At 47.3% G+C, this 14,635-nt stretch overlaps 2 protein-coding genes across 2 annotated transcripts in view; both read right to left on the bottom strand.

Annotated features, from left to right (window-relative positions):
- Window positions 1–14,635, bottom strand: part of LOC136612665 (oocyte zinc finger protein XlCOF8.4-like) — a 150,470-nt gene that overhangs the window by 39,841 nt on the left and 95,994 nt on the right. The window lies entirely within an intron of this gene.
- Window positions 1,360–2,979, bottom strand: LOC136608626 (oocyte zinc finger protein XlCOF29-like). The gene is made up of 2 exons (XM_066589122.1): window positions 2,833–2,979; window positions 1,360–1,725 (listed from the first exon to the last, which is right to left on the bottom strand). Exons 1-2 carry the CDS (start codon window positions 2,908–2,910, stop codon window positions 1,486–1,488), a joined length of 318 nt encoding a protein of 105 aa, XP_066445219.1. The 5' UTR covers window positions 2,911–2,979; the 3' UTR covers window positions 1,360–1,485.

The raw sequence follows: 14,635 nt of genomic DNA on the forward strand, positions 1-14,635 counted from the left end.
CTCCCTACGAGGTTTGGGGGTTTGGCGGAATTCAAGGAGTTTTGTGGCTAGGGGACCAAAAATAGTGATGGGAAAATAAGTGTTTTAGTTTAAGTAGACGGAGATTTCATTTTCAAGTCACAATTATTATGAAGGATTTGTATGAACGATCATTCATTAACCCCGTCCTCTCATAACTTTATATTACTGTCGGCAGCTCATCCAGTGTATATATGAGGAGGCATGCTGCTGACAAAGGACATTTCTTATGGCCTCATAAAATCTGTGATTAACTCCTTAACAACTCAGAGCCTACATTTACATCCATGCTACCTGTGCCTCACACTCCGTATTGTTCTGCTCAATTTTTTCGGTTTTGAGTACTTTGAGTGGTAAAAAGGAAACTAAATTTCTCAGCTGCACGTTGTTCATATGAGCCAACCATCAGAAAATAGGCCAAAATCTGAACAACTTGTTAAAAAAATAAATAAATAAACCAAACAAATCACTGGAGCCGAATGCAACCTTCGGCTGACCTACCTCCCCAGAAGGATTCTGCGGACATTCACCTAGCAACAGAAGCCTCCCGACCAAAAGATGATTCCTGTTTCTCTGGGGTACCCCCTCATAATTCATTGGCAGATTCAAGATGCTTTTGATTCCCGGCGTCTGCGGGTTCCCACACAGAATCGGTTCTTCTGCACTAGAAGCTGCATTCAGCTTCCCATAACAGCATTTCAATGCAACCAATTGCTGAAGTACCAGAAAACACAAGGACCATTCCTTGTCCAGAAATTAACTACCGAAGAATTTTTCCCGAACATCTCAGAGTTTACTGTCACATTCGGCATAAAATATGGAAGATTTTACACCCTTGGATTTTTATTCCACCATTTTTGTTACGGATAAATTGGAGCGTATTATTCACCAAACAAATTTGTATTGTCGACACTTTTTTTTTTTTTACCCAAATCCAATGTTTATCAATTCTAAACAAATTAGAATAGATTGCGGTAAAGTAAAAAAGGGACTAAACATGGGGTTAGTGAAATTTCTCACCTAAGTGATATTGGACATCGAGCCCTCTAGTACCGCACCTGTATTCCCTGCTGTCACATCTTTGGCATCCATCGGTTGATGGAGCCATATGGATATGTTTGACACATATAGCAAAGATAGGGGTATAAAGTGACACGAAAGAGCCTAAATTGGTGAGATCCTAAATTAAATGTCCTACTGCTCACATGGAAATGCCCTGCACAAGATGGTATCAGGGCCTGCCTGTGCCCACAGTACTGGCAACAAGATCCTGAAAAAAAATTGTGTAAACTATACCGCATCTTGTATGACTCTTCTTACCTTGTGATATCGGAGGCTGGTGGTTCTCCATCATAACGTCCTTGTACAGATCCTTGTGTCCTTCTAAATACTCCCACTCCTCCATGGAGAAATAGACAGCGACATCCTGACACCTTATAGGAACCTGACAACACAATGATACCGTCATTACCCAGACTCCTCTAGTGCTGTTACTGTATAATTTCCCAGCATTCCCAGCAGTGTCACCTCTCCAGTCAGCAGCTCAGTGATCTTGTTGGTGAGTTCTAGGATCTTCTGCTCATGTATCGGTAAGTGAGGAGGAGCCTCTGTGATGGGGCTCTGGCTCCTGCTCCATCCTCCTGACTCATGGAGATGGCTGTTGGGAGTCGTACCGTCACTCGATGTCTTCTTAGTTATTGTGTAATCCTGTGTATGGGGAGAGACATGTAGAGGACTGAACCCAGTATTCCTCCTTCAGTAGAAAGTGAGAGATTGTGATCCCGCTGTATAGAGTTCTAGTGAGACTACATCTGGAATACTGTTCTGCAAACCTCAACTACAAAATAGAACAAGTCCAAACATTGGCTACAAAAATTGTGGAAGAAAACCGATTAGGAAAGATCTAAAAGATCTTAAGGCTCTTTTCTTCAGAGCCTCCAGCGCCAACCGCAGGACTGCTTCAAACGGATACGCAAGTACTGCCGCAGTCCGGCATTTTTGGGTGTTGGTCTTAGGGTTTTAGAGGGTTACAACAGGATTAGCCCACATTAAGTAGGGGCGCTCTTGTCAGGGCGATCCCTCCACAGATAAGCAGGGTGATCACAGGGCCTTTTATAGTGATAGCATACAATCAGAAAATCCCCTCTAATTTAGGCCGATTATCCCTGAAAAATCATCTATATCTATTTCTGCTGTATCAGGAACATCAGAGCTTGAATCAACAAAGTGTGATTACTTCAGTGATACCTACTGTATAACCCTTGATCTTAAGGCGACAGTGAAGTGTAAAGGCTTAGCAGATTATACTAATTACATACTGAATGAAAAAAAAATCAAAGTGTGCCTTTAAGTGTACCTAGAATAAACATACATCTATCCTAAGGGATAAAAAGGGAAGTAATATAATTGCAGACTAGATGGACCATGTGCTCCTCCTGTCATCAGTCTTCTGTCGATATAGATGTCAACCTAGTGACAAAAATCCAAATTTCCATGCCAAACTCAGTCCATGTGATCCTGCTGGTTCCTGGCTGCCCTTCCCTCCTCATTACAAGGAGCCTACTTACCATTCTCATTGCTCCTACAACATTACTATTAGCTCATTGGTTCCCACCATATAGAACTGACCATATTGGTGGCCGATCTTCACATTTTCTGCTGTTTAGTTCTTTAGTTCTTCTTCACTTGGAAGGTCTGGAAGCCGTTATACCGGACACTGGATTGTTCCTATTACTTCCTAGAATGGATTTTCTGCTCCCTTAGTCTAATTTGTTAAATAGTATAAAATTATCACAGAAATACAGAATAGCTTACCTCTCCGGTCAGCAGGTAGATGATCTCTAAGGTGAAGTTTAATATTCGTTTGGTAACTTTATTCCCATCCTTGCTCATCCTTGGTGGATCATTCAGGAGAGGGATCGATTTGGATGAGAAAATTGGATCGCCTGGAGTGATCTGGTACTGCACCTTTAAAAAAAAAAAAAGGAGAAAAGAGGCTCTAAATCCGACTGGAAACCTCATCATGTGTGACATAGACATCCTCACTTATTGATCACTGAGAGAATCAGGTTCTCCGGTTCTTCACTGTATGGATTCTAGGGACTTGCCATAAATATCTAGGTTGCTGCCCAAGCTGTTTCCATAACTCCCATAGATGTGAACAGAGAGCTGTACATGTGTGACCGCCTCTTCATTCATTGTCCTTTTGGATGTACCTGCTGTGGACCCCTGGCTGCACATATAGTGGGTGCGGAAGAATTCACAAGATCATTTAAATAATATTCTGTGGATAAACAGTATGTAAAAAAAAGAAACAAAAAAAAAAACTTTTCTCCCTCTTCTTGGCGCTCCAGCAGCCAGGATCACCAATGTGAAGCAGCAGCAACGCTGTTGGATTTCCTCTCCACCAAGTCTGAGCCGGTAGTCCAGCCGGCATTCTGCTTCCCCTGTTTCCCCCCAGCTCCATCTCTCATCTGCTGTTTTACCTCCAGGGGTTTTGGCTGTTGGGTCACCATACTGCATAGAGAGAGCAGGTTAAGATTTTGGAACTAGTTCGGAAATTAAAGTTACACTCTATGAAAATGAATTGTCTGCTGGTTTTCTTCTTCAGCCCTGAACCTCCCTCTTCCCTCCTTTCTGCTGAGTTTCTGAGGAACACTGTTGTCTAAATGCTGCAGATAGTATATTACTTCACTACTGGTCCATCACTTTAGGCTGCTTTCACACAGCCGAGACACACAAATATGAACCCCATTATTTTGAATAGGGTCATATAGAGGAGCAATTTTTTTTTTCCAGCATGTCCCATCTTTGAGCGTTTCTCGGAACGTCTTAACCATTGTCTTCAATGGGGCTGGAAAAAACACATTGCACTGTGTACAATATGCATATAGGTGCAATGTGAGGTTTCCCACTGAAAAAAAAAATGGGAGACAATTACCCATCTTCTGACATGGCTGAAAATCATGGACTGATATCATGCTTGGCTGTGTGCAACTAGCCCTAGAACACCTTAAATGTTTCCAGTTCCTTTTGACATCAACGTAGTTAAAGTTCAACAAATAGCATGAATGGTTCAAAAGTAAAAATATAAAAATAATTTTAACTTGAAACGCAACAATAGTTTACATTTATGACTTTGACCAAATGGCTTTTTTGAGAGGACACATGAAGGGCAGCTGCTCTGCAGCACAGAAACCAAATTATGGTTTGAAATTGGATGTAAATTATTCTTACAGTTGTCTCAAGTTTTGTAGATTACTTTCAAACCCTCTGATTCTATATTAGCAGTGTTGGAACACATTGTATTACAACCCCCTCTAGGGCAGGATTTGGACAGTTTTTGCCTTTCAGGACAGAGTACATTGCTATCATAATAGCGAGAAAAAGGCAATTAACCAAAGAAGACAGACGGACAATTCTAACCCTAAGAAGTGTAGGTCTATCCTACTGGAAAATTACCAAGATAGCCAAGGTGGCAGTCAGTACAGTTTCCTATTCTATCAAAAAACATTTGGAAACAGACAGGGGGAACTGCCTGACAGAAGCCCACTACACAATCAAATGACACGCTTTTGAGACAGGCTGTTTGCATGATCGGTACCTCCCAGCACAAAATCTTTAAGTACAGCTTAAAGGGGTTGTCCCGAGAAAGCAAGTGGGGGTAAGCACTTCTGTATGGCCATATTAATGCACTTTGTAATATACATCGTGCATTAAATATGAGCCATACAGAAGTTATTCACTTACCTGCTCCGTTGCTGGCGTCCCCGTCTCCATGGTGCCGTCTAATTTCAGCGTCTAATCTCCCGATTAGACGCGCTTGCGCAGAAGGGTCTTCTCCCTTCCCGTGGGTCTCGGCACGAGCGGCGTTCTGGCTCCGCCCCCTTCTACGCGTCATCGCGTAGCTCCGCCCCGTCACGTGTGCCGATTCCAGCCAATTAGGAGGCTGGAATCGGCAATGGACCGCACAGAGCCCGCGGTGCTCCATGGGAGAAGACCCGCGGTGCATCGTGGGTGAAGATCCCGGCAGCCATCTTGGTAAGATAAGTAAGAAGTCGCCGCAGAGCGGGGATTCGGGTAAGTACTAAACTTTTTTTTTTAGCCGTTTCGGCGTGGGACAACCCCTTTAATACAGCAAACATTAAACAAAGTTCCTTTTCACTTGTGAAGAGAAGACTTCTATCCGCAGGTTTGAGAGAGTATCAGTAAAAATGCCATGGCTAAGATTCCAAAGGAGAAAAAAACCTGGGCCAACCAGCACCTTCACTATCCTACTGAAGAGTGGAAGGATTTATGGACTGATAAATCAAAATTTGCTATCTTTTGTACATCATGCAGGGTTTTTGTATGCTGTCAAGTAGGTAAAAGGATGGTTCCTTTTGCAAGAGCGAATGTCAAAACACGAAAGAAGTGCTATGGTCTGGGCTCTTTTGCTGCATCCAGAGTTGGCAACATGCACAGGGTGACTGGCACACTGGGCAAAAAGGGCTACCACTGCCTAGTTAGTCAGAGGTTCATATTACAGCAAGACATTGATCCAAAACATAGTTCCAGATAATGTCAGAAATACTTAAGAAGATACCAGTAGGCTTCAAAGAATGGAACGACTTGTGACAAATAGTTTTCGCTTTCTAAAAAAAATAACCAGCAATCATAAACAAACATTCCAAAATTGTGCCAATTTGAAGCAAAATCAAACTGGTTTCAACTCGATCATGGAAAGAAACTGAAAAAAAATTATACATATTATATACCGACTTTTACACAAAATGGAAGCCCTATATGATCTTGCAACTTTATGTAGGCTGGCAGAGGAATCAAACATGGTTAAAAAAACTTAAAAATGTGTTTTGTCAGTTAGTGGTTAATAGAGCAGCCTCCCTCTATTATCTCATTTGTATACTGATTATATCAAAGCGGTTAAGAATTGTGATTACATTGAGTTATAATTGTCTGCTAATAAAAGATATCCCTCTCATGCGACGTTGGACAAAGAAGGTCGATCACTTCTACTGCATGGATGCTGATGGGAGGTAATCTCAGCCACATGCAGCACTAAATGTTCAAAAATAGAATTGTAATTACATACTAATGGGAATAATCCCTCTCATGCCACGATGGTCTGCAAGGAGATCCATCACTAATACTCCAATACTAATGGGAGGCAACCCCACCCTTGGCCTATAAAAAGGCTCTCAGAGACTCCTTGTGCGTAGTGGACCTTGTTGACCACTAGACACCGTCCAAAAGATCTTATCCAGTTAACGGAGTTAGAGAGATGGCGCATTATTGGAACGTGAGCATCTGGATGGTCATATTGATGAATTGCCGCTCCCTGGACATCACTTCCTGAGATTGCTTGGAAGCTCTGTATTAGTCTGTGTTTGAATGCAGTTCATTGTTCTCCGAACCAGTGTACTGTCTCTTAGTGTATTCCCAGATTCTGGTGTGCCTACTTCTGTGTGTCTGTCTATACTTTATATATGTTACCGCTGCTCAGGTCTTCTTCCAGTTCCAATTTTTGTTTGCTCCTGCATATCTGTGTGACTCGATGCAGTGACCCTGGATTCCTTCACTACCAGGCAGGGAGGGACATCTAGGAGCCAGGGTCAGGAAAGGCAGCCTGGACTTCTCTACCATCTGGAGTACCTCCAGGACAGGGACACTTCATCCGTCTACATCAGGGTAAGACCCATTTCCATACCTGCGCCGAGTTCTCGCTCTTGTCCTGCCGTCACCTAGCTGTCAGCTGTCCCCCCCTGCCGCGTGGTTCCATTTCGCAGGGAGACACAGTGGACCCACTAAATCCTTAACATTACAGCGGGCCATGGATCCCACTTACTCTCACCATGGAGACCTACTGCAGTTGTTCCAGGAACTTGCGGTGCAGCAGCAGAGACAGGAACAGATCCTGACCTTTTTGCATGACATCCGTACTCGGCTTGACAGTGTCTTGGCTGAAATGTTGTACTCGCAGCCGTCCACTAGTGCCGCTGCCGCCGCTGTACCAACTCCATCCGCAAACATCACTTCTGGACTCGGGCCCCGCTTGGCGGTGCCATACCGTTACAAGGGGGACCCCGGTTTATGCCGAGGTTTTGTTAATCAGTGTACTTTGCATTTTGAGCTCCTCCCACATCTCTTCATGCCCAACTGTGCAAAACGTTACTTTTTTCATGTTGAACCTTTCCGGCCAAGCACTGGCATTGAATCAATCCCTTTTGGGAGCGGAGCGATCCATTGGTGAACAACCTCACTCTCTTTCTGGTGACATTTCGCCAAGTCTTTGACAAGCTGGGTCATTCGGCTTCATCTGCCTCCGCCCTTCTACGACTTTGCCAGAATGATCTGATGGTAGGCCAGTATGCAATATAGTTCCGCACCCTGGCTTCGGAATTAGCCTGGAATAACAAAGCTCTGGTGGCCGCCTTCAGGGATGGGTTTACCAGTCGTATTAAGGATGAGTTAGCCGAGCGACAAGTTCCAACTTCTTTGGAAACCCTGATTGCGTTGGCTAGCAGGATTGACCTGCAATTCCAGGAGAGGTCCAGGGAGGTTCTGCAAGAGATAGGTCTTGCCGCTTGACCCTGAGGTTCGTAGACCTCTACCTTCTGCCCACACAGTCCAATCCAGGAAGTCGGAACCCAGGCAGGTCGACCGCCTGGAAAGAGCGAAAGCGTAGGTGGAGCAGAGGCTTGTTGCCTATATTGTGTGGCGCCTGGTCAGTGAGTGCCTCCGCCTACCGTGAAACTCCACCACCTAGGATCAGTCGGAGGGGCGACCCTAGGTGAGGATACCTCCTCTCCCTGGTTGAACCTCCCGGTAAACTTGGTTCTGCCTGGTGTTCAGATTCCTCTGGTGCCCTTCCTTGATTCCAGTGCCGCTGGGAATGTTTTACAAAATGGACCAACATCAGATTCCCATTTGGAGTCTAAAGAGACCCACAACGGGGCAGAGTTTTTCCCTGTCTCTTCCGGAGACACAAGCCACTGCCAAGTTCGTCAAGCTCAACCTACGGAGAGGATTCATGTGCAAATCTACCACACCTGCAGGAGCGGGCTTCTTTGTGAAGAAGAATGGATCTCTCAGACCCAGCATTGTCTACCGAAGACCTAATGCAATCACTGTCAAGAACAAGTACCTATTACAGCTCATCTCCGAGCTCTTCAAATCAGTTGCAGGGGCGCAGGTTTTTACCAAACTCAATCTATGTGGCGCCTGCCATCTCATCCGCATGCGAGATGGCAATGAGTGGAAGACAGCCTTCATGATGGCAACTATAAATATCTTGTGATGCTATTCGGGTTAGTCAATGCTCCAGCCATATTCCAGGATTTTGTCAAAGATATTTTTCGGGACCTTCTTCATCTACGTGTAGTGGTATACTTGGACGACATTCAGGAAACCCTTCCTTAGATTCTCATGCAGATATTCGTGAAGGGCCCGTAACTCAGGTTCGGTGAGTTTGAAGATACTCCCAAAGGGAATATAAGATCCAGGGAGCAGCTCAATAGGACAGTCATATAGCTAGTGAGGTGGCAGCTGGTCAGCCTTCTTCTTACTGCAAACATCCAATAGCATACTGGTAATTTCTCTAAGTCCTGTTGCTCATCCTCGAGGTATTGTACTGGTTTATGGGTGGATGGTGCCATCTGGCAGTTTTCCTTACAGTATTTTGAGGGGAAGGCAATGGTCCTGGTTTTCCAGTTGATAGAGGGATTATGGGTAGAAAACTAGGGGATCCCGAGAATCACTGGAAACTTGGGGGATGAGATGAGCTGGAAGCTGAATGTCTCGTAGTGGTCAGGGTTCATGTGGAGCTCATGTGACGGGGCCTGAAGACAAGGGTGACCCATCCACAGTTACCATATCTATCCATATGGACCTGAATCTGGTTGTAATGTCTTTTTCATGAGCGAACGTTAAGTCCATGAAGTTTCCCTACCCCCCAACTCCCAAGTCCAACATCACTAAGCACTGTATCTTCTGATCGCCTGTTATAATTTCGATTGGGAGAACAAAATGATGGAGTGGGGGGAAGGGTCTCCACACCATCCTGAATTACTGGTACAACGGTATATTGGGTGGCATCTCCTTGTTTCGTGATGGCTGGATTGGCCATTGGCTTGGCATGGGCCTAGGCGAGAGCCCTTTGGGGCTTGCTTGGACAGTTTAGGGCATAATGTCCCAAGCTCCGATAGTGGAGGCACAGATTTTCAGCCCATTGACTTTCTTTTTCCGTGACAGAGAGAGGTCTGCGGTTGATGTCCACCTGTATGGGTTCGGGGTGGCTTTAGTCCTTGGGTGGGAAAGAAGTGTTGGTTGCCTAAAAGAGTACGGGGTGCTGGTGCCTGAACCATGCAATCTCTCCCTTCGATGCTCGGAAAGTCTCTGGTCAATCAGGATGCATAACTGAAGTCCTCCATGTTATCGGGAGTTTCCACTCTGGCAAGTTTGTCTTTTACCCACTCAATAAAAATCCCTGGCGAAATAGGCTCTGTTGTGCAGCAAGATTCCATGTGGTATCATTGGCCTAGTGATGTAATTCTGCCATATATTCTGCAACCTTCTATGCAACCTCCCTTCAGCCGTGGGACAGCGGTTTGGATCATCAAAAAATTGTCCCATAGCAGCCGTGAAGGCATTGAGGCTGTGAAGGAGATTACTGTTGGTCTCGATGTATGGCAAGACCCAGGCAAGTGCCTCATCAGTGAGGAGGTGAATGATAAAAAATACCTTTTTCCAGTCTCTGGTAAATAATGTGGGCTGTATTTGGAAATAAATTCGGCATAGATTTAAGAAACCCCAATATGGGTGACGGTCACCTGCAAATTTCTCTGGCCCTGGTATGCGGACATCTGGTACAGAAATCTTGATGAAGGAATCCCCCGCCAAAGCTGTCACAGCTGTGTCAGGGGAGCACGATTTACTGCCTACATTTTCAATGGGGCTGGCGCCGGCCCCATTGACGACAATGGGCGATAGCGCTGATTTTCCTTAGTGCTGCAAGTCTGCAGTGAAGGCATAGCAAATGAGAATCAAACCATTAAAAATCATTGGTTTCATTTTCATGTGTTTTTACTCACTCTCGCAATACAAGAAGGCCTATCGACAGTGTGAAACCAGCCAAACAGAAGGGTCATGGATTCATGCTGCTTGCACCAAAATCGGACCTCCCATCAACACGGTACAACAGAAATGTGGTTCCATCTAACTAGATGATAATTTTCCACTACTAGTGATAAATCTCTTCTGCTCTTTTCCCCACTGGAGTCTCGCCTTCTGTGTCTCATATATACAAATGATGCTGGAACTGGTCGTCTTCTATTATTGCCCGTCAGTGTTAGGGAACAAGTTGTGCAATTAGACATAAGCTGGAATGCCAGCGTTGTATTCAGATGTCATTTGATTAATTGTGCAGCACCTATTAGAACAATTCCTGACATCCTCCTCTGGGAGAGAATGTGCAATATGTTCTTGAGATTAGGTTTAGAAATGGCTCTACTATACAATATATGTTTAGAGATAACTAGGCATCTAGGCAGTCCTGTGGTTTAATAGAGACTTCTCTGACTGCCAAAAGTCACATTATGTCCTAAAACACTGCATGCTGGCTAACTTCCGATCCCGCGCCATTCACATGATGTAAGGTTATGTTTAGCACCACGCAGCCATGACGTAACCTTATGTCATTAAGCGGTTAAACTGCGAAGCAGAAGAGCTTTTTGCTGGTAATTACAGAATTCCACAACTAAAGGCTGCGGGAAAATGCAAGAAATTCTACAAGAAATTTAGCAGTAAAAACTGCAACAAAACCCCCCTCTGCGCCGCGTCCTGCGGACAATCCTCCCGTGTGAGCGCTCTCATATACATTCCCCCCTCCACTGGAGGATACCCTCCCCCGCACCCCTGTGTGAGCGCTCTCATATACATTCCCCCCCTCCACTGGAGGATAACCTCCCCCGCACCCCTGTGTGAGCGCTCTCATATACATCCCCCCTCCACTGGAGGATAACCTCCCCCGCACCCCTGTGTGAGCGCTCTCATATACATCCCCCTCCACTGGAGGATAACCTCCCCCGCACCCCTGTGTGAGCGCTCTCATATACATCCCCCTCCACTGGAGGATACCCTCCCCCGCACCCCTGTGTGAGCGCTCTCATAAACATTCCCCCTCCACTGGAGGATAACCTCCCCCGCACCCCTGTGTGAGCGTTCTCATATACATCCCCCCTCCACTGGAGGATAACCTCCCCCGCACCCCTGTGTGAGCGCTCTCATATACATTCCCCCCTCCACTGGAGGATACCCTCCCCCGCACCCCTGTGTGAGCGTTCTCATATACATCCCCCCTCCACTGGAGGATAACCTCCCCCGCACCCCTGTGTGAGCGCTCTCATATACATTCCCCCCTCCACTGGAGGATACCCTCCCCCGCACCCCTGTGTGAGCGCTCTCATATACATCCCCCTCCACTGGAGGATACCCTCCCCCGCACCCCTGTGTGAGCGTTCTCATATACATCCCCCCTCCACTGGAGGATAACCTCCCCCGCACCCCTGTGTGAGCGCTCTCATATACATTCCCCCCTCCACTGGAGGATACCCTCCCCCGCACCCCTGTGTGAGCGTTCTCATATACATCCCCCCTCCACTGGAGGATAACCTCCCCCGCACCCCTGTGTGAGCGCTCTCATATACATCCCCCCTCCACTGGAGGATACCCTCCCCCGCACCCCTGTGTGAGCGCTCTCATATACATCCCCCTCCACTGGAGGATAACCTCCCCCGCACCCCTGTGTGAGCGCTCTCATATACATTCCCCCCTCCACTGGAGGATAACCTCCCCCGCACCCCTGTGTGAGCGCTCTCATATACATTCCCCCTCCACTGGAGGATACCCTCCCCCGCACCCCTGTGTGAGCGCTCTCATATACATTCCCCCCTCCACTGGAGGATAACCTCCCCCGCACCCCTGTGTGAGCGCTCTCATATACATCCCCCCTCCACTGGAGGATACCCTACCCCGCACCCCTGTGTGAGCGCTCTCATATACATTCCCCCCTCCACTGGAGGATAACCTCCCCCACACCCCTGTGTGAGCGCTCTCATATACATCCCCCCCTCCACTGGAGGATACCCTCCCCCACACCCCTGTGTGAGCGCTCTCATATACATCCCCCCCTCCACTGGAGGATAACCTCCCCCGCACCCCTGTAGTAATAACCACATGGACCGTGTCTGACCTCCCCACAAGACCCTTCGCCACCTCTTACCTCTATGTACAAGTCTCTGAAGAATGCTTGCTGATAACAGAGAGAACAGCAGTGACCACAACCTGCTCTGTATCTGCTATACTGCAATAGGACCTGTAATAATGTCACCGTCATGTGATCAGGAGGGGCGGAGCTCAGCAGTGAGGAGGATAAATAGACGTGAGGCGGAGAGATGGGAGCAGTCAGTGATAGTCAGCTGATCATTCTCTGCCATAAATACATATTAGTGACCTTTCACACGGGACAGAATTACACCGCAGGACGCCGCCAAATCCCCGGCTGCGCAATTCCACACCAAATCTCCCGGTCTGACTGCAGGTTTTTACCGTGGCTTGTGGTGCGGCCTATTCCGCCCCGTGTGAGCGGCCTGGAGAGGAAATCCCGGGTTTATAAAGTAGTCAGAAAGTGCCCGTGGGAGCTGGCAGCCGTCGCACACGGGGGGATGTTATTGTACAGCGCACGGTGCTGACAGCCCAGTGATTTGTATTGGGCCGCTCACAGCTGCGGTTTACATGTATGAAAAAAATCGCAGCATGTTGTGTCTTGGCAGCTCATTGCTATAAAGAGTCAGCGCTCCCTTCATGCTGACATCCCAGCGAGGGAGAAGCGACCCCCACAGTGACAGGCAGAACGGACATGAGAGTTCCATTCTGGAGATCAGCGGGTGTCTCAGCGATGAGACCCCTACCGATCAGCAGGTTATCAGCCATCCTATGGACAAGGGATAACTTGCAATCTTGGTACAATCCATTTACGGAATCAAATCTGAGTATTTTAGGGGCGGTAGAGAGGCTTGTTATGGGAATGGATGAGAAAAAAGGACAGAGCGCCCCTCAGGGGCATGAGTGATATGATGGGAGATGCACTCAGGGATGCATGCTGGTCTGAGCTTCTCTCCGAAATATAGGCCAGTGAATGGGATTGGTGCGCCGGCCTCGCTGCGCTGAATAACCAATGCTGGTTATAATTAGGAGGATGTAGTGGAGAAAACAAACAGACCCCAGTGTGACCTTATTGGTTAGAAATAGCGCCTTACAGTCAGGGGTGAGAATAAGACTTTCTTTATTGATACCAACAAGGTAATGTATTCTGATGTAACATGTCTCTGCAGATAATAGTACATCTACTGCTGACATCACAATTAGAAATGAGCGAGCACCAAAATGCTCGGTGCTCGTTACTCGGCACGAAATTTTCGCGATGCTCGAGGGTTCGTTTCGAGTAACGAACCCCATTGAAGTCAATTGGCGACCCGAGCATTTTTGTATATCGCCGATGCTCGCTAAGGTTTCCATTTGTGAAAATCTGGGCAATTCAAGAAAGTGATGGGAACGACACAGAAACGGATAGGACAGGTGAGGGGCTACATGTTAGGCTGCATCTCAAGTTCACAGGTCCCACTATTAAGCCACAATAGCGGCAAGAGTGCCCCCCCCCCCCCCCCCAACAACTTTTACTTCTGAAAAGCCCTCATTAGCAATGCATACCTTAGCTAAGCACCACACTACCTCCAACAAAGCACAATCACTGCCTGCATGACACTCCGCTGCCACTTCTCCTGGGTTACATGCTGCCCAACCCCCCCCCCCCCCCCCCGCACGACCCAGTGTCCACAGCGCACACCAAAGTGTCCCTGCCCAGCCTTCAGCTGCCCTCATGCCACACCACCCTCATGTCTATTTATAAGTGCATCTGCCATGAGGAGGAACCGCAGGCACACACTGCAGAGGGTTGGCACGGCTAGGCAGCGACCCTCTTTAAAAGGGGCGGGGCGATAGCCCACAATGCTGTACAGAAGCAATGAGAAATATAATCCTGTGCCACCGCCATCAGGAGCTGCACACGTGGGCATAGCAATGGGGAACCTATGAGCCACTCACTATTCATTTTGTCAAGGTGTCTGCATGCCCCAGTCAGACCGCGTTTTTTTATAAATAGTCACAGGCAGGTACAACTCCGCAATGGGAATTCCGTGTGCACCCACAGCATGGGTGGCTCCCTGGAACCCACCCGCTGTACATAAATGTATCCCATTGCAGTGCCCTGGACAGAAGAGCTAACGTCAAATTAAATGCAGGTGGGCTTCGGCCCACACTGCATGCCCCAACCTGACCGGGGTTTTTAATTCATAGACACAGGCAGGTACAACTCCCTATTGTGAAGTCCGTGTGGACCGACAGCATGGGAGGGTCCCAGGAAGCCACAGGCGGTACATAAATAAATCCCATTGCATTGCCCAGCACAGCTGAGGTAATGTCATGTTTAATGCAGGTGGGCTTCGGCCTACACTGCATGCCCCAGTCAGACTGGGGTTCTTTAGAAGTGGACACATGCAGTTAC

This window comes from Eleutherodactylus coqui, chromosome 1, assembly GCF_035609145.1.
Source record: "Eleutherodactylus coqui strain aEleCoq1 chromosome 1, aEleCoq1.hap1, whole genome shotgun sequence".
In the NCBI taxonomy this organism is placed as follows: Eukaryota; Metazoa; Chordata; class Amphibia; order Anura; family Eleutherodactylidae; genus Eleutherodactylus; species Eleutherodactylus coqui.